Source organism: Pleurodeles waltl, chromosome 3_2, assembly GCF_031143425.1.
Source record: "Pleurodeles waltl isolate 20211129_DDA chromosome 3_2, aPleWal1.hap1.20221129, whole genome shotgun sequence".
Lineage (NCBI taxonomy): Eukaryota > Metazoa > Chordata > Amphibia > Caudata > Salamandridae > Pleurodeles > Pleurodeles waltl.
This window is the reverse complement of record NC_090441.1, coordinates 32,372,564-32,393,442: the sequence shown is the minus strand read 5'-3', so window position 1 is coordinate 32,393,442 and position 20,879 is coordinate 32,372,564. Positions and strand designations below refer to the sequence as shown.

The 20,879-nt window shown below is 45.5% G+C and overlaps 1 protein-coding gene across 2 annotated transcripts in view; it reads left to right on the top strand.

The window, feature by feature from the left end:
• Positions 1-20,879, top strand: part of DHX33 (DEAH-box helicase 33) — a 200,802-nt gene that overhangs the window by 103,827 nt on the left and 76,096 nt on the right. For both annotated transcript variants that reach the window (XM_069226675.1, XM_069226676.1), the window contains 2 exons: positions 3,607-3,718; positions 11,239-11,398. In XM_069226675.1, coding sequence (XP_069082776.1) covers positions 3,607-3,718; positions 11,239-11,398 — 272 coding nt within the window. The remainder of the gene's footprint in view (positions 1-3,606; positions 3,719-11,238; positions 11,399-20,879) is intronic.

Sequence of the window (20,879 nt, the reverse complement as noted above, 5' to 3'; positions counted from 1 at the left end):
TCTTGCAATGAACAGGCTGGTTTCAAGCAAGATTTGCCACCATGGTTGCCACATGCACCCAGATATAGGCCATCATCCTCCTTGGCCTGAATTGGGCAGCTGGTCTCTGTAGTGCTGACCATTGAATGTTAGCTACACATATTTACTGTAAATGCATTGACTTTAAAGGTCAAAATAAATACTTTTTCTGATTTCCCTTTTTTTCAAGCACCTACGCCTTATGTTGAAAATACCAGCTGGGCCTCTTAGCACTATATGATTGCTATAGACGCGACCCCCTATTCTGAACAGGAAATATAAGGGATATTCAGACCCTCCCGTTGCTTTATTTAAACTCCCTTGCTGTGAATGCATGTTCCCCTTATCACACTGATGTTCCTCAAACAGAGCGAAATATGTTTGTGATTGTCAAACGTCTTTAATCACATAAATCTCTTGGTGCAGCAAGTTGTGTTTACAGTGTCTCTGTTGATAATGTTATGCTTCCATTCATTGTTACTAAAAAGGGCGCTTCTTATGGATGTTTTGCACACCCACAGCTTCTGCTTGTGAGCACCTCCCAGGGTGTAAACTCTTGACTATGAGAGTTGGGAGAGGCCTTGAGGAATGTTTATGAGAGCTGAAAGAGAGCTCAAAAACCAAGGCGTGAGTTGTTGCTTTGATCAACTCTTGCTGTCTGCAGTGTTTTTACCAATGGGTCTTGCTACTACTTGAGTATTGTACATGCCGCCAAGGTAGCTTATTGTGGTAAGTACCTACTGCATTTGAACTGAGAGAGTTGAAACTTTCTATTTGTAAAAAATAATTTTATTGTAAAAAATAATTAATTTAGTCTCATCTTGATGGCAAAATATTTTTCTTAAATTAGTGTAGCTGGTGCCCATATAAAGCATTCCGACACCTTCAGGTTGGGTCAAATTCAAGCTATTTAAAAATCCTCTCCCTGAACATTTCCTTATGATGAATGGCAAAATGTTATTCCTAAATTAATTAGTGTAACTGGTGCTCCTGCAAAGCGTTCCAGTACCTTATGGTCGGGTAGAGTTTGCACTATATAAAAATGCGCCCCCCCCAAAAAAAAAGAATAACTAGGACCTCAATCACAGCACAAGCAGTGGACAAACACTAATTAAGCCTCCTCAATCTGTACTTGGTCCATGCGCCACAGAAATACATACATGTCTCAGAAGGTGACGCCTCTGCAGTGCTGCAGAATTGGAAGGCAGTAAAGAAGGGGCATAATGATGCTAACAAATGGTTAGTAATGGGCAGGCTAAAAGCCCCCTTTTTTAGATTTTTTTTTTTTTTTTTTAAAGATGTAATAGGTCTCTAAGTGACACTGTATGCACGCTGCCTGTAGGTCAGACCTGAAAACGGCCTTTCTAGTGGCAATAACATCTGCCCAGAGGGTCAGTGAGCTACAGGCATTGTCATCTCAGCCCCTGTACCTATCATCTACCCAGACAAGCTGGTTCTTCGGATTAGAGCATCCTTCCTACCGAAGGTGATCACTCCTTTTCATGTAGGCCAGTCCATCACTCTGCCTACCCTTTATGCCTCACCCATGTAAATAAGAGGAGAGACTCCATCGACTAAACCCAAAGAGAGTGTTCTCATTCTATGTTGACTGCACAAAAGAGTTGTGGGTGGACGATCCGATATTTGTGGGGTAAGTCAGACCCAAAAAGGTTAAGGCAGTGCAAAAACAGACCATCTCACGATGGTTAGTACTCTGCATCAAAATCTGTTATGCATTGGCCAAAAAGCACCCTTCTGAAGGTTTACAAGCTCATTCCTCCAGAGCCAGGGCTGCGGCCACTGCATTGGGGTACCCGTCCTGCATATCTGTCAGGCAGCAACTTGGGTTTCCTGCACATGTTTACGAAACACTACTGCCTGGACAGTCAGGTCTGCTGAGACAGACACTTTACCCAGTTCAATTCTTATCGTAGCCCCACGTTTATTGCTTGGGTATCTATTCTAAGGTAAGGAATCTGCTCTAGAAGTCTCTGTCAGATGAACAAGTTACTTACCTTTTGGTAATGCCTTATCTGGTAAAGACTGTCTAGTCGCAGATTCTTACTGACTCGCCATTCCCCCTGCCCTGCGAACGTATTCAAAGTTCCCTCTCTAGGGCCCTAGTTTCACGCACTAGTGGTCAGTGTTCTTTGTGGCTCTGTGCTTCTGACGAGGAAAGTAGTGAAAAGAAACTGACGTCCGCACGCTGGGGTAATGCCTGTTATAGGCACTGCGCACCTCAAAACTCCACCTGACGGCATGCAGGGGTACTGCTCACAAAAGATTCCCGAATTCAGTCTGACGCCTAGGGATTATTCTAAGGTAGTTAATCTGCAGCTAAATAGAATCTCTACCAAATAAGGAGTTTGTTCTTCAGGTCCAGCAGCAATTAACATTACAGTGACGAGTACCCTACTCTAATTCCACAGGACACTGAGCGGGTGGTAAGGCGGCTTAACATCCATAAATACTCCGCCTGGTCAGGTTACCACATCTCATTTATGCTTCAGGAAGTAAAAAAAACGACATGCCATCTTCTGTGACAGTGGAGGTTCTAATTGCACCCATGTACCTTTCTCTGTTTCATTTTACATAAGTGTTATCGGAAGATTACCCTGTGTTGTGCTTCACGGGGGATAGTCATCTGGCTTAGGTTCTTGTTAATCCATGTACATGTCCCAGTTGGTATATCCGCCATTCGAGTGATGTCCCAAAATTGCACCCATGAAGTAATCTCAGCGTGTGTCCATCTTATTAAGTACTTATACTATTCTGACAGCAAAGGAACCGAGGCAGACTTCCACACCATGTCTATTTGGTGTTTCGCCACTGCCATTGCTCAGAACCCAAAGAGTATGGTGTGGTTAGTTTTTCTCGTCCAGACTCATATCTCCAGATACTCAGTAGGGTCATATGGTAGAAGCACATCAGTAACCTCTGAGAAAAAGCTCAGTACTTCCTTCCAAAATTCAGAGACCACCAGAAACTGGCACACAATTCTGTAAAACTCCATAGCGGCCTCCGTGAATCGGGGGCATCATTTACAGCATCCACTTAAGGTAAAGTCAGAGTAACCAGTGATTGGGCAGGGTCCCAAGCAAAGGTCTTAAAAAGCTCACCAGATTAGTGTTTGTCAGCTGCATTTAAATTAGGGTCATTCAGTTTTATCATTCTTTGAAAGTAGGATTAGGGTACACAAAACAGGATTTTGTAAGTTCACTTTGAAAAGCCCTGTCTATGTAAGTGCAGAAAATAAAAGCAAACATTTTTGATTACATGATTGTTTCTGTCATTTTTGTAGATGTGTTTTTGTGTGTTCTGATTCTTAACTATTAACTGTGTTGCTTTTTTGGTGTCTCAAATAATCCTTTATTGATTTGTTAAACCAACATTTTAAAGAAATGTGATTGGATGAAAATATAGCCCATTGGCACTCCTCAGTGTTCTAGTGAGTTTCCCTTACACATTTCTATAGCATGACACAAATTAAGCTACAGTATTTTGAAAAGAACTTATAAAACATTTCATTCAACATCTGAGCGTGTGGTTATAATAATTCGTCATGGTTGCTTTTCTTGCTTTCTTCAGGGCCATCGCAAAGTGATCCTTTCCACAAATATTGCTGAAACCTCTATTACCATTGCAGGGATAAAATATGTCATTGATACTGGCATGGTTAAAGCAAAGAAGTACAACCCAGGTAAGAACTACTGGATGCCCTATGTCGAAGATCAGGACACAATGGAGAAATAGGAAAACTTTTTTTGAGCTCATTTGAGTTATGTGCTTTTTTGGGTTACAAATTGTAGGAAGTTGGCTCTGTATGTGCTATTTCAAAGTAAGGAATAGCATGCACAGAGTCCAAGGGTTCCCCTTAGAGGTAAAATAGTGGTAAAAATAGATAATACTAATGCTCTATTTTGTGGTAGTGTGGTCGAGCAGTAGGCTTATCCAAGGAGTAGTGTTAAGCATTTGTTGTACATACACATAGACAATAAATGAGGTACACACACTCAGAGACAAATCCAGCCAATAGGTTTTGTTATAGAAAAATATATTTTCTTAGTTTATTTTAAGAACCACAGGTTCAAATTTAACATGTAATATCTTGTTTGAAAGGTATTGCAGGTAAGTACATTAGGAACTTTGAATCATTTCAATTGCATGTATACTTTTCAAGTTATTCAAAAATAGCTACTTTAAAAGTGGACACTTAGTGCAATTTTCACAGTTCCTGGGGGAGGTAAGTTTTTGTTAGTTTACCAGGTAAGTAAGACACTTACAGGGTTCAGTTCTTGGTCCAAGGTAGCCCACCGTTGGGGGTTCAGAGCAACCCCAAAGTTACCACACCAGCAGCTCAGGGCCGGTCGGGTGCAGAGTTCAACGTGGTGCCCAAAACGCATAGGCTAGAATGGAGAGAAGGGGGTGCCCCGGTTCCGGTCTGCTTGCAGGTAAGTACCCGCGTCTTCGGAGGGCAGAACAGGGGGGGTTTTGTAGGGCACCGGGGGGGACACAAGCCCACACAGAAATTTCACCCTCAGCGGCGCGGGGGCGGCCGGGTGCAGTGTTAGAACAAGCGTCGGGTTCACAATGTAAGTCAATGAGAGATCAAGGGATCTCTTCAGCGCTGCAGGCAGGCAAGGGGGGGCTTCCTCGGGGAAACCTCCACTTGGGCAAGGGAGAGGGACTCCTGGGGGTCACTTCTGCAGTGAAAGTCCGGTCCTTCAGGTCCTGGGGGCTGCGGGTGCAGGGTCTTTTCCAGGCGTCGGGACTTAGGTTTCAGAGAGTCGCGGTCAGGGGAAGCCTCGGGATTCCCTCTGCAGGCGGCGCTATGGGGGCTCAGGGGGGACAGGTTTTGGTACTCACAGTCGTAGAGTAGTCCGGGGGTCCTCCCTGAGGTGTTGGTTCTCCACCAGCCGAGTCGGGGTCGCCGGGTGCAGTGTTGCAAGTCTCACGCTTCTTGCGGGGAGTTGCAGGGTTCTTTAGAGCTGCTTCTTGAAACAAAGTTGCAGTCTTTTTGGAGCAGGTCCGCTGTCCTCGGGAGTTTCTTGTCGTCGTCGAAGCAGGGCAGTCCTCAGAGGATTCAGAGGTCGCTGGTCCCTTTGGAAGGCGTCGCTGGAGCAGAGTTCTTTGGAAGGCAGGAGACAGGCCGGTGAGTTTCTGGAGCCAAGGCAGTTGTTGTCTTCTGGTCTTCCTCTGCAGGGGTTTTCAGCTGGGCAGTCCTTCTTCTTGTTGTTGCAGGAATCTAATTTTCTAGGGTTCAGGGTAGCCCTTAAATACTAAATTTAAGGGCGTGTTTAGGTCTGGGGGGTTAGTAGCCAATGGCTACTAGCCCTGAGGGTGGGTACACCCTCTTTGTGCCTCCTCCCAAGGGGAGGGGGTCACAATCCTAACCCTATTGGGGGAATCCTCCATCTGCAAGATGGAGGATTTCTAAAAGTTAGAGTCACCTCAGCTCAGGACACCTTAGGGGCTGTCCTGACTGGCCAGTGACTCCTCCTTGTTATTCTCATTATTTTCTCCGGCCTTGCCGCCAAAAGTGGGGGCCGGGGCCGGAGGGGGCGGGCAACTCCACTAGCTGGAGTGTCCTGCAGTGCTGTGACAAAGGGGTGAGCCTTTGAGGCTCACCGCCAGGTGTTACAGCTCCTGCCTGGGGGAGGTGTTAGCATCTCCACCCAGTGCAGGCTTTGTTACTGGCCTCAGAGTGACAAAGGCACTCTCCCCATGGGGCCAGCAACATGTCTCTAGTGTGGCAGGCTGCTGGAACTAGTCAGCCTACACAGATAGTCGGTTAAGTTTCAGGGGGCACCTCTAAGGTGCCCTCTGGGGTGTATTTTGCAATAAAATGTACACTGGCATCAGTGTGCATTTATTGTGCTGAGAAGTTTGATACCAAACTTCCCAGTTTTCAGTGTAGCCATTATGGTGCTGTGGAGTTCGTGTTTGACAAACTCCCAGACCATATACTCTTATGGCTACCCTGCACTTACAATGTCTAAGGTTTTGTTTAGACACTGTAGGGGTACCATGCTCATGCACTGGTACCCTCACCTATGGTATAGTGCACCCTGCCTTAGGGCTGTAAGGCCTGCTAGAGGGGTGACTGACCTATACTTGCATAGGCAGGGAGAGGCTGGCATGGCACCCTGAGGGGAGTGCCATGTCGACTTACTCGTTTTGTCCTCACTAGCACACACAAGCTGGCAAGCAGTGTGTCTGTGCTGAGTGAGAGGTCTCCAGGGTGGCATAAGACATGCTGCAGCCCTTAGAGACCTTCCTTGGCATCAGGGCCCTTGGTACTAGAAGTACCAGTTACAAGGGACTTATCTGGATGCCAGGGTCTGCCAATTGTGGATACAAAAGTACAGGTTAGGGAAAGAACACTGGTGCTGGGGCCTGGTTAGCAGGCCTCAGCACACTTTCAATTGTAAACATAGCATCAGCAAAGGCAAAAAGTCAGGGGGCAACCATGCCAAGGAGGCATTTCCTTACACAAATCTACATATTTTGTTTGCAACATTTCATAACGTTTATTGCAGATACCCTGCAAAACTGTGTTTATGTCATGCTTGGGGCTGGGGTTGCCGATGGAGCCACCTGCACACCATGCGGGCCATCGTGCTCAGGGGTTGTGGTACGGCTCCTTTTGTCCTCCCTAGCTGCAGTGAGGTTGTTTGGCTTAGAGTGGGACCAGCTGAAATAAATCCTGTGTGGTAGCTTGCCAGAACCAGAACAATGCTGTGGTCTGTAAAATGAAAGTGAAAGAAGAAAATCTCAAGGATGTGATGTTTTAAGAGGTTGAGACTGAAACAAGGAGAAAGATTTACTGTTTTTCAGGCCTGACTCTGCTCACAAATTTCTAGTTTCAGAAAAATAATGAGGTCAAGAACAACCACCCTTCTCAGTCTTTTTGAATACTGAGATGCTGGTCTGAAATATATCCCAACTTAAGGCTGGATGAAGCTGTTTCAGTGGTATAAGTACTGTTATTCAAATGAGGTATTCTAAGACAACATGCTAAGGTGAACTGTATTTATATTGTGCTGCAATAATCCCGCCCTCTTCCCTTTCCACCCGACCTGCCTAGCGATCAATTTTCAGGGCCTTCAAGCACTCTTCATCTTACCTGTGGTGGGTATCATGTTCATAACTGTTTTCTCACAGTGAATTTGAAAACTGGAGTTGTTGCTTGGATTGTTCTTGTTGATCTTCAAAACTGTGACATGGTGTATTCAAGGAAACGTATTTAGTAGTAACATGTCTTGTTTCTAAAGTAGTGGGAACCTCAGGGTAAACAGCGTAGCTATAAAATATCATCATGATTGGCAAGTTACATCTGAAAGTGACATACTGGTGCTTCACCATCTAATCCCCTGTGTATCCAGTCTGTGTAACGCTACATTTCATGGTATGCCATTCGTCCTATGCTTGACCCAAAATTATTGTGGTTTCCTATTGGTAATTTAAACTTTCACAGTGTATATTATCCCCTGAAACTTGACTTTACTGACCCTCATTTCTTGACATGAAAATAAATAACATAATGGGTTAAATGGCCAGTGTAGCACATTCGTGTTAGCATCTTCTGGCTGTAAAAAACACATTTTGTTGGCTGGAAAAGCAATTACCCACCAGTTAGTGACAGTCATCCACAGAAACCAGGGCTCATGACAAAGTTTAATGGCAAGTCCACTCTCACTTTAAAGAGTGGTTTAGTATTGACTGCCACCAGTAACTTTTTAGACTGCTAGGCTCTGTTGTTTTACTAAATTAGATTTTCACAATCGGGACTCTAGACCACCACTGTCTTGGGAGACAGTTTGTCTTGTTCAATAACCATTGGCAAGTGCTCTCAGTATCAGTTGCTGGCATGCACAAAATTTGTTTTTTAACCTACGCAAAAACAACCAAATAACAGACATTTTTTTAAAGCTTCTATGTGGAAGTTATCGGAGAAAGCAGCAAGGTACATGGTTTGATAACAGCTTGTTAGAAAAGTTTAAATAAGTACCAGATGACTCTCACTGGGACACCTTCTTGAGAGCCAATACTGAAGTGTTCAGTCCTTACAAGCAGTGGAGGTTGTAGATCGGTTAGCCATGCCCCATACTGGGTCACAGTGAGATCATGTTCCCTCCATGGGCTCTCAAGTGATGAAACAGCCCACTGCTTTGAGCCCCAACGAAGTCGGCAGCATGGGCAATCACATGATGAAGTAGCACAGCTATGTGGGGGCTAAACAGTATTGGTAGTATGGGAATGTATGAGACGTACAGCCATGCTGGGGCACAGAAATGTCAGCAACGTGTCCAGGTAAGCGATTAACAGACACAAAGGAGGGGACAGCCTTCACACTTGCCAGTCAGCCAAATTTTTCCTATGACACCTCAGGGGAAACGAAAGCCAGAACAAGCCCAGGTAACGTCTTACACTTCAGAGACACCACTGCCCCCTGCTCGTCCGCACCCAATAATTTCATTAACCAACAAAACGCAAGGTCCGAGTCATGATTTTTCAAACCATGTAGTCCATCTGCAATATTACCGCCATCCGAACAGTGGAATCAAAATTAATTTTTTAGATTCCATTCACTAACCTGGCACAGATACTCCTCGAACTTTTCTACCTTTTTCTACACACTGAAGGTATGCACTTAGCAGCCACGAACACACTACGCTTAAACATGGAGGGATGTTGTGTAAGATACAGATGCACGCAACTGAATACACAGTTTACACAACTGAGGATGGTAGACCACTCACCTCTCTAGATAGTGGGAAAAAGGCCTGTCCTACTAACAGTTCCCACTGCCACCCCTATCAATACCTAAACATCTGGTGAGGGGGCAGTAGTCCCACTCTCCACTGGAGACCTGCTTGATGCATCCCTCTTAGTCACTGCACTTTACAGTACAAGCTACAGCAGCTCTTGAAGCACACACACAGTGGTTTTGTAAGTTGAGACCAAAATAAAATTGGAAAACTTACCAGGAACACACACGTGTTTACTAGTTTTGCAGGGAATATTCCTGTCCTAAGATTCTTGTTTTAGCAATATCTAATTCAGCTGTGTTTTGGTGGCAAAAGGATGATCGATGTTGGATGAACCACTTTAAAAAGGGTACAGAAGAGATCGAAGGTGAAATGCAAGCTGCTAAACAGAGCCCTTTGATGAGGTGTTTGATGTGGTGTGATGTAGTTTTTGAAAAAGTAGAGTTACTTTAAGAAAAGTACCAAGGGAACAATTGCCTCATGCCAGTGTTTAAAGTTGTTGGATTTTCAATGTCAGTTCTTAATTTGGATGAGAGCTTACATGGTTTGAGCTTCTAGAGCAGGTGCAGTTTTTATTATTAATAGGAAGCTCTTTGGGTCAATTTGTGGATGTGCATGAGTATTCAGAGATGGTAGTAGAGTGCAAAGCCTGGAAATGTTTTCACTGGCGCTAGTGTAGAGTAAGGGGAAGGTATGGGCTCATTGACATTCAGGAACAAACTGCCAAGAGTGATCAGACAGAAAAGGCAATGGCACAAGGTTTTGATTATGTCATGGAAGGGTTTTAGTTGATGGAGAACATCTGGAGATTTTGTCTTCAGGCAGTGTTGACTGCCAGAGCAGAAATGGGTAGTATTGGCTGCTAAAGCTGGAATGGGCACCTAAAAAATGTGTGGCTTAAAGGTGAGTAGCAAATCAAATTCAAAACTACAGTCACAATTCTCAAATTCCTACACGTCCTCATGTATCAATGTCTATAGGAAAGAAATCCTTTCTATATCTTTACATATCCCCTTTGATCAAACATTCACCACAAAACAGTTGCCCAAACATGCAGCAAGAAAACAATTGTGGGAATGTGGTGTGGTGTCAGGCATTCTCTGTAGGTGGGACAGATATCAAATTTCCATCTGTGCAGAGGAAAAATTCATCAAATTCAGAAAAGCACTTAAATCTTGGCAAACCCCAAGGGGTAAATCATCTGAAGATACCTGCAACCAAGGGAACACTAGAACGTGGAGCCCAAGCTGCGCAAAAGAATTCAAACACCATAAATGTGGAAAGAAAAACAGCTCTGCTTGTTTGTGGATCCTAGCATAAATCACTCAAAGTAGCTGGCATAATAGATCCATATATATGTTCGATAAAGGGGCCTGACCTTTAAGGTGTACCATGAATCCCATAGGTTTTAGAGGAAATCATTTATTTGTGATTAAGTAAATCTTTGACTTGTTGTTAGTAATAGGTGATTTGAATAGAAAAGACACATTTGAACATTCAGAACTTGTAGGATGTGACAGTAACACCAGAAAGTAAATACAAATCTCCTTTGAAATGTTTTTTACAGTTTGTAAAGCTGATACAACCATGCGTTCATAATAAGCTAACTTAATTGGCCTAAAATAACACGTGCAGGCTGTTGAAATTTTTAAAAATAATATAAACCCAACACACCTATCTCAATCATACTCCTTTGTCACTTGTATTTTTATTATTTTTACAAATTCACCCAAAAATTCACTGTCCTCTTTGATCGATCTCTGACTAATGGCATGTCGCATATTGTTTGCTGTTCCTGCCTGCTCTCCAATCCTGGTATTCCTGGCCCCTGTTGTAACTTCAAGTAACTTCCAACACCTTTAATAACCTGTTAGCAGTGTCTGATCCCGATATGTTTTAAAGGTTCACACAGAAGCAAACTTAAAAGCAAGTTCATCAAGTGAGGGAGTGGCACAGCAAAATGTAGAAAATCCCTAACAGAGCAGTATGTGTATCTTTAAAGGTAACTTTTGCTCCTATTGATCGGCCAATGGTTGCTGGGCCAAAGAGGGACATATAGACTAAGAAGACAGGGAAATAAAGTTATTTCCCCTATGATAGCCCATTGTATTGAATGGTCTTTCCTCGCAACTTGTCATTGGCATTTGATTAAAACCTTTTTTTCCTTTTATTTTTTGGGGGAAGTGTAAAGTCACCTTTCTAAGCAATTAAGTCGCCATCTTTGAGAACGTAAAGGACTTTACAAAACGCAGTTACAAGCAATCTTCTACACAATCCCTTTCTACCTGCTATTTTCCTTTTATTGCATTACTTTTTGCTGTTTTGCTGCAGCTTCAACTGTTAAACCAACCCTGTGTCACATTGGAGTGTTGTGGTTTTCAGTAAAGGTGCTAATAAACTTGAATATTTCTATCATGGTTTTTGTTGAGAAGGTGATTTCTTTCCCTAGGAAGTGGTCTTGAAGTTTTAGCTGTGCAGCGAGTGTCAAAAGCCCAAGCCTGGCAGCGAACTGGCCGAGCTGGGCGAGAAGACAGTGGAATGTGTTACCGACTCTTTACAGAAGCTGAGTTTGAGAAGTTTGATAGCATGACAGTTCCAGAAATACAAAGGTACTTTGATTTGGACTTATTTATCAATTATTTGTTACATATCATGAAACCTATGATATATCCACCTATTTGGAGGATGCTGGAACATTTACTATAAAGAGAAATATCTTTCACAATATAGTTGTTATGACAAATGACTAAGCATCTTTTTAAACGTAGAACATATTTCTTTTCTTTTTTCCTTTTAAAAAGTAAAAAAGAAAGAAAAGTCAATAGCTTATAGTAAAACATTTAGACAGTGCCTCTCGTAGACAGCTTGTTTGTCCAGATTGTATCTTAATGACAGCACTCAGTTTATTCTACAGCTGTATGGAACAAAGATCTAGCTCATATCTTGTTGTTTTTTTTATTTTCTTTTAAAGAAAAACTATGAGGCAGGTTTATTTTGCTTCGTCTGACACCTTTTTGCTGTCTATTAGGCTTCCAAGACAGTTTTTCTTGTTTCCTCTTCAGTCACCATGCTGACACTTTTTAACTAGTGCCCATCCCATGAAAAAAAGAAAAAAAGGAAAGACAAAAGGAAACACTTTATGCATAATTTATTTTCCTGATAGCCATCCTGTGAAAAACTGCCCCGTTTGTCAAGAAATGCCCAATATGAACTGAAGGGCAGAAAAGGAAGGTGCAAAAAGGTTGAGCAAGGTATTCAGAGAAAATGCTGTGATAATGACGGATATTTCTCCTTGCAGATTCCTCATCTTTATATTTTCCACAGGTATGAGACTGGATCAGGAAAACACAGTAAGACCAGCTATCAGTATGACTTTAACATTTTTTATTGTGTTCAAGTCTCATTCCTCTTGTATATGGTGGTTGGAGGGGGACGCTTCCCTTCCTTTTGTAATAAGTTGATGTTTATGCACTCAAAAACCACAGGAAGTAAGAAAGTAAATAATAAAAATATTTTTAACATAGGCATGTCATGACGAAGTGCAGATCACCATCCGGGGCCATATCTAGATACCACAAGAAGAGGAAAGCTTCCAGTTAGAGGTCATTTGCTCACCAGACGCCTGCCTTGCTTGAGAATATGTTTGGGTTCCATAGCACCATAAGCATTGTTCCCCTGTGCCAGAGGACTCCGGCTTTTCATGTGAGCCAACAACTAGTCTCGAAAAGCTGCCGTCCCGAGGAGCTTTTCATTCATCCTGCTAATCTACTCAAACTGAAGTTTTTTGTAAATCCATTTAGTAAGTATTTTAAATTACTTCACAGTTTCCGGTGGGCCTACCTAAGCAAAACATTATGATGGAGATTTCTAGAAAGATACATATTGGCAGCTTTGACCCAGATAGGTAATCTGATAGAGATTCCTAGTTGCAGATTTCCTACCTTAGAATTTTAATCAGGCATCAGACTGGATCCAGATTTTATTTTTCATGAGCAGTACCTCTGCGTGCTGGTAGATGGTATCATTTGGCTCCGCTTGGCGTCGTTCACGTCAGAAGAGCCGTTCATGGTTTCTATATAGGCGCCACCCAGGCGTGCTGACTTCAGTTTCTTTCTGTGCCAGTCAGTGCAGATCCAGAGAAGAGCTACCCTTTATTCACTCTTTGACAAACTGTCTTTTTTGTTTTGTTGGCGATTTTTCAAGTTTTTCCCCCTGGTTGGCAGGGATGTCATCTAGGAAGGCGGGCGCCTATCATCGAAAGATGTCAGTGGCAAACCCACATCTTCTGGTGCCTCGAGCATAACCATAACCCAAAGGCCTGCACTGATTGCCACACCATAAACCCGAAGTCCTTGAGGGAGCGATCACTCCAGCTCCGGGCAGCACAACATGCAACTCTGTGATGACCCAGATCCCAATCGGGAGGAAGATCCCAGGGACGGTAACGGAAAAAGAAGTCATCAAAGTGGTCTTCAACTTCACTTTGTCTGCCGGCCAACAAGACATGGGAGCTTTTTACATCTAGTCCTGGCTCCTCAGTAGAGCCAGTGCCTGGGCTGTCTCCGTGCCTCCCTACGTTTCCAGGAGCCAAGGCAACCCCCAACCAAATTAAAGAGTTCTGTGAGGCTCTGCGTCTCTTCTAGCTGCAGATTTCTTACCATAGGATGTTAATGAGATGTCAGCGCGATCCAGAAGTTTTTTTCATGAGCCCATGCGCCTCACATTTGGGCAGCCCGTTCCCTCTGGTGCGCCTTTGGACCCCGAGTGGGTGGAATGGGCCTCTTCTGGTTTTGTTTGCACCGACAGCTCTGGCCTCTGCACCTGTTGGGCCCCTCGATCCAATCTCACCAGTCGTGCAATGTCTACCTTCCCCAGCAATGGTCCCGATGTCAACGCTACCAGTAGCGCTATCCCAATCCTAATCCCTGACTCCAACACAGAGCCGGAAGGGCCTCATCCGACGCCACCTACAGCACCGACTAGAACCATGCCTTCCTGGCCAGAGCCTCACCCCTATTTCTGTGGGCTAGGACTCCGGGAGGGGTCTCTGGACCCTGAAGAATACCAGCATTGTGAAGACCCTACCATGAACTGGTGTGAGGATCTGGGTAAAGTCAGTGGGCTGGATACTTCTCCAGATACTAGTACGCTTTCCCCCATCATGGCTATGGAGGAGGGAGTGCAATGGTGGTGTGGAGGGTGGCAGAGGTCTTGAACCACACTTTGCCCTTGGTGGCAGTCAAGACTAACATTTTGACGCAGGTGTTGCAACAGGGAGTCTCCCTCAGAGAGCTGCTACTACTGTTCAACGAGGCCCTCACAGTAGTCCTTTTGGGACATGGTCCAAACCCAGCACTGTGAATAGGATGATTGCCCTCCTCTTCCGCCCCGCTCAATGGGACCCAAACTTCCTCACACAACACCCTACCCCATACAGCTTGGTGGTCCAAGTCTCTGTGTCCCATGTTAATCCTGGCACATTCCCTACTGCACCCCCCAGATAGGGAATCCAAGATGTTTTCTTCCACCAGCCTGGCTCTGCAGTCCGTGAACGCCGCATGCCTTTTGAGCTGCTATCACCACACTCTGTTGGATACGGTTGTACAGGTGGTGCAATCTGTCCCAGAGGAGGCCCGGGCAGTACTCTCCCAGGCTGTTGCTGATGGGAGTGATGCAGCGAACACTATCCGTTGTGGACTGGATACGACTGACTCACTGCACAGAGCAGTTTAGCCAACGGTGGCTTTAAGGTGCCACGCCTGGCTGAGGACGACTGGCTATTCTTTGGGTGTCTAATCTTCACTTATGTACACTTCTGTACATGCCATTTGATGGCTCCTGTCTCTTCAGAGACCAGGCGGATTCAGTGCTGCTGCGCTGTGGGACAGCATAGCTACGGACAGGTCCTTGGGCCTTTCCATGGCCCCTCGTCACCCACAATCCTCCTTTTGCTCCTTTTGTGGCCACGGAAGGGGCTTCCAAATGCGCCTTTACCTTCCCAGTCACAGATGACTGCCCCATCAAAGGAGTGACACATCCGTCACTACTGTCAGATCTGGTTGGAGAGAGGTCTGCCTTAGACCTAACTACAGTTCTGTCACTGGGCATCCTTCCAAGCCTCTGCGTGGCAGAGTGCGCTGTCCCTACAGACCCGTGAGTTGGACAGCCAGCGGTTGGCTCAGTCCACCACTGTCCGGCAGTCGCAACTTCCAAACTCTGTTAATCTGCCTTCCTACCATCATGTGCACCCTGTTCGTGGCAGGATTCCCCATAACCTACCACATTGGCAGACCATAAAATTGGACAGGTGCGTTTTGCAGATCATGTGAAGGAGCTACTCCCTCCCGTTCGTGACTAACCTTCCACCCCTGGCCACCAACTTATGACGGGCTGGCAGAGGATCACCTATCCCTTCTCTGCCAGGAAGTGACCGCTCTCTTCAACAAGGGAACCATAGAGAGGGTGCTGATACCAGAAGTAGGTCGGGATTGCTATTCCCCCTACATTCTGGTGAACAAAAAAGGACTGAGGCCTTTATCCTATTCTAAACCTGAGCCCTTTCAATTTCTTCCTAACAAAGAGAAGTTCAAAATGCTCATGTTAGCTCAGGTCCCGTCTGCCCTGGACCCAGGAGACTGGATGGTAGCATTGGAGTTGCAGGATTTCTATGTGCACATCATTGTCCTGCTGGGCCACAGACGTTACTTGCAGTTCACAGTTGGCCACAAACACGCTGTCTGTGGACGTCCGGGATTCCAGTTTTCCCCTACCTTGACCATTGGCTGCTGAAGACAGGCTTGCCCCAGGCAGTCGTCTCCCACCTCCAGGCGATGGCAAAATTCTTGAATTTGCTGGGGTTCGCTATAGGTGTGCCAAAGATGCACCTGACTCCCTCTCAGATGCTCCCTTTCATCTGAGCCATTCTGGGCACAGGATATTCAGGCCATGGATCTGATGTTCCAGCCTCTATCCTGGATTTCAGTGAGACTGGCTCTGAGGCTGGTGTGTCTCCTGGCATCCTGCATCCTGGTGGCATGGGCTCTGCAGTGGGACCTGAAGTCCCAGTGGGGGCATCACCAGAGGAATCTCTCCGACCTGGTCAGAGGTCTTGTTGGAGTTGAGTGATTTGCTTGTCATGGAAAGCCTTCATCCCCTCTGTCAGGGGGGAGGCTAGTTCAAGTGTTCACGTACAACACTACCGCCATGTGGTACTGCAACAAACAGGGCAGAGTTGGGTCATGAACCCTGTGCCAGTAGGCCCTGCGCCTTAGGAAATGGCTAGACCAACAGGACATTTTCCTGGTCGTACAACAGCTGGTGGGCTCTCTCAAAGTTAGGTTGGATTAACTCAGCTGTCGATGCCTTGTAGACCATGAATGGCATCTCCATCTGGAGGTGGTGCAATGTCTCCCCAGCGACTGAGGAGAACCTTGATTAGACCTACTCACCACCGCCGAGAACGCAGTGTCAATACTTATGGATGTTGGTGTTTCCAGGGCGGTGCTTGTTCGTACACGCATTTCATCTTCAGTGAGTCTTGAGACTCTTTTACATCTTTCCACGAATACCACTTCTGCCCTCAGTTCTGAAACGGATCAAGACAGACTTTCCCAAGTCATCCTAGTGGCTCTGAATTGGGCATGGAGAGTCAGGTGTCCCAGACTCCTGAGCATAGGCATTGGTCCTCAGATCAGGCTGACCCTGCGTGACTATCTCCTGTCGCAGCAACAGGGCAGGGTCATACAACTGAACTTGCACACACTTTACCTTCATGCGTGGAGATTAAGTGGTAGCAGTTGAGTCTTTGGTCTCCATCTCAAAGTATGTGAGGGCATCCTGGCAGCCAGGTCTCCATCGACAAAGACCATAGACACATGTCGCTGAGACAAGTTTGTGGCTTGGTGCGCTGCGAAACAGATTGATCCACTGTCTGCACCCTTGTCCTAAGTATTGTTGTTTGTTAGCCTGGCAAGGCCTTGCCGTGGGCACAGTTAAAGGGTATCATTTGGCCATATTGCCTTTCTTGAGATTTTCGGATCAACCCTCTGTGTTTAGGTCACCTGTTGTGACATGTTTTCTAGCAGGTCGTCAACACATGTTCCTGCTGAAAACGTTTGTTATGCCTCCATGGGACCTTAATGTGTTTGCCACTCATCTGTGAAAATCAGGGTTGACATTCTTCCTCTATCTCGACGGCTGTCTGTTGAAGGCGGAGTCATTCCAGGCTGTTGTCTCCCACCTCCAGGCTACGGCAAACCTCTTGCACTCGCTGGGGGTTACTATCAATATGCCGAAGTCACACCGCACTCCCCTTCATTGGAGCTGTTCTGGACACAGTGCAATTTCAGGCTTATCCTCCCGAACAGCGAGTCCACGATAATCAGGCTATGATTCCAATATTTCAGCCTGTACCCTGGAGACCGACTCTGAGCCTACATGAACACATGGCCTTCTGCATCCTGCTGATAATGCATGTCCGCTGGCATATGCAGGCTCTGCAGTGGAACCTGAAGTTCCAGTGGGCGCAGCATCAGGAGAATCTCTCCTACATGGTCCAGCTCTCACAGGGATCTGCAAAAGACCTGCAGTGGTGACTTACGAATCCTAGTTAAGTCACAGGCGACCCTTCTCCTTTCCCCAACCAAATCTGACAGTAATGACAGATGTGTCACTCTTATGATGGGGCAGCCATCTGGGAAGGGTGGTAATCAGATGACTGATCTCCAGCGTTATCTAGACTCCACATCAACCTGTTGGATCCTGAGCGATCCGACTTGCATTGAAAGTCTTTCTACTCTCCATCAAGGGAAGGCTAGTGCATGTGTTCATGGACAACATCACCACCATGTGGTACTGCAGTAAAGAGGGCAGGGTAAGGTTGTGGACCCTTTGTCAAGAGGCCCTGCGTCTTTGGACATGGCTGGCAAGTCAGTTAATTTCCTTGTTGGTTCAACACCTGGTGTGCTCTTTGAACACCAGAGAGAACACACTCCGCTGAAGATGCCTAGCAGATCACAAATGGTGTTTTCACCCGGAGGTGGTTCAAGGTGTCTATCAGAAGTGGGGAGAGCCTTGATTAGATCTGTTCCTGTCTGCTGAGAACACACAATGTCAGAAGTTTTGTGCAATGTCAGACGTTTTGCACGCTGGAGTTTCCAGGGCCGCTCTCGCTCAGAGATGCTTTTCATCTCGAGTGGAGCTCAGGTCTTTTGTACAACTTTCCACCAATAGCACTCCTGCCCAGCGTTCTCAAGGAGATCAAGAACGATCAGGCCCATGTCATCCTTGTGGCTTTGGACTGGGCACGGAGACTCTGGTATCCCGAGCTCTTGAGCATGGCCATCGATTCTCCAATCAGTCTGCCCATTCTTGAGGATCTTCTGTCAGAGCAGCAGGGGAGGATCGTCCACCCAAGCTTGTCCAGCCTTAGTCTTCTTGCGTGGAGATTGAGCGGTGTCATTTGACAGCTTTTGACCTTCGTCCCAAAGTCTTCTTGGCAGCCCGGCGTCCCTCCACCAAGATGGTATATGCCTCCTGTAAGCAAAATTTGTGGCATGGTGTTCAAAAAAACAAATTGAACCACTTTCTGCTCTCCTTTCTCCAGTCCTTTTCATTCTCTCTCTTGCCCGGCAGGGGTCTGCTCTGGGCTTTCTTAAAGGCTATCTTTCTGCTACATCTGCTTTTTTTCTTGCAGTTGCCTGATCAGCCATCCCTCTTCAGGTCCGTTGTACTTAGATTCTTGAAAGGTCTTCAGCATCTTCCCCCGTTCTCCATTCATCATGCCTCAGTGGGACCTTATACTTATCTTGACATTTCTGATGCACGCTCCCTTTAAGCCACTTCATAATTGCCCTCTCAGACTACTGACTATCAAGACGACCTTCCTTGAGCAGTAACATCTGTCCGCAGAGTCAGCAAGCTTCAGGCTTTATCATCCAAGCCTCCTTACCTCACCACCTATTAACACAAACTGGTGCTTTGTACAAGAGCTTCCTTTCTATCAACAGTGGTTACTTCTTTTGACATACGTCAATCCATCCCCCTGCCTATTAATTACGCTCTCCCTCATCCCTCCAGGGAGGAGCGATTCACCCAAAAAGCATTGTCATTCTACTTTGACCTCACACAAGAATTTCGGATGGTCGGTAAACTCTTTGTGAGGTATGTCGGAGCGAAGAAAGAACGGGCTGTGCAGAAGCGGACTATTTCCAGATGGATTGTCTTCTTTATTAAGATCTGCTACGCATTGGCCAAGAAGCAGCCCCCTGAGTGCTTGCGAGCTCATTCCACCAGAGCTAAAGCAGCGACGACAGCGTTGGCACGTGTCGTTCCTTTCCTGGACATCTGCAAGGCAGCAACGTGGGCCTCATTGCACATGTTCACAAAACACTACTGCCTGGACAGTCAGGTCATTCAGGAAGGGCATTTCAATTGGTCCGCAGACCCACCTCCAGGGATAGTATTGCTTGGGCATCTATTCTAAGGTAAGGAATCTGCGGCAAGAAGTCTCCATCAGATGAACAAGTTACTTACCTTTGGTAGAGACTATATCTAGCTACACATTCCTTACCAAACCACCTATCCTCTCAGCGAACGGATTTCTAGGGACAGGGCTTCCTCCCTTTCAGGGCTCTAGTTTTCCCCACCAGTGGTCAGTGTTCTTCATGGCTCCACGCTCCTGGCGTGGAAAGTTGCGAAACGAAACTGACCCCAGCGCACCTGGGTGGTGCCTATATAGGCACCGCAAACATCACTTCCTCTAAGGACAACACCGGCAATACCATGCGGAGCCGAGCAATGCCACCTGCCGGGCGCTGGGGCACTGCTCACAAAAACACTTCTGGATCCAGTCTGACACTTGGGGAAAATTCTAAGGTAGGGTATCTGCACCTAGATATAGTCTCTACCCGATAAGGCATTACCAAAGGTAAGTAACTTGTTCTTCGATGCAATTCTTGGCATTCTTTTCACCAGCCGCCCAAAAGTACTGTGTTTGCAAAAGAAGCAATAATAGAATACACCAACGGAGCTAAATCTGATGATTAAGATCCTGGCAACAGGTCCTGTGATGTCACCTGTGGTTTCGGAATACACGTCAGTGCTTCCATAGCATTTGCCACAGACAGGTTTTAAGGATGTCACTTTAAAAATTGTCAAAAAGGGGCAGACTGCACAAAAGAACCACTGGCTGGAAATCTGTTAGTCTCACAAAAAATGCCCAATTTTAAGTGCTGTTTGGTATCAACAGTATTGTTTCAGAGTTCAATTGACCTTATCATAGAATGAAAGACTATGATGACTTTGATAATTGGGCTGATAATGATTTTCCTTAGAGGGACTCCAAAATGGCACCATATTTGACTAATTGTGAGCAGCCAAAGCAAGTCACCTGAGCGTAAAATTGTTGTCTGTACCTAGGTAATTTTGAACTGATGAGGGCCCCACCTCCATCCTCTTTCAATGTATGGAAATCAAAAAGATAGCACACTTGCACATGGATTTGTATAAATCTCCTTATGGACAGTAGATAGCCAACAAGTCCCTCAAAAGAACTCTCATTGAGAAACCCACACTGGAATAAAAATTCCTTTCACCATTCCCAGTTATGAAATATGACACCTGTTGGGGTGAGGGTCAATTGTCCTAAAAAGAAAAATATTACCTTGCACTATTACTCAGGCTTCATCAATCTGCACCCTTATGTACACAATTCATGACTGCGTTTTGGTGGTGGCATAGGTACTTCCTTCAATTGTTACAGGTAGAGAGTCACAAAAAATAATAGATGTAATAACAACAAATGTCTTTGCTTCATGTAGCATGTTATTAAAGACAGCAAATGCATAAATCTCACTAGCAACATTCATCCTGTCCCTGGTGAAGATGGTACAGATGTTTGCAAAGAGCTTACTAGGCCAAAAACGTTCCTTAGATCAACATGTCATAGATAGTGACAAAGCAGCAAAACACAATTGTGGGCATTGATACAACAGACAATGTAGCCAAATCAGTGAACACTGTCATGGTTAAACAGAAACATGCTTGGTTAAACACAATCATTATACTAGTTTTCCGGGTGATGTCCAGGGT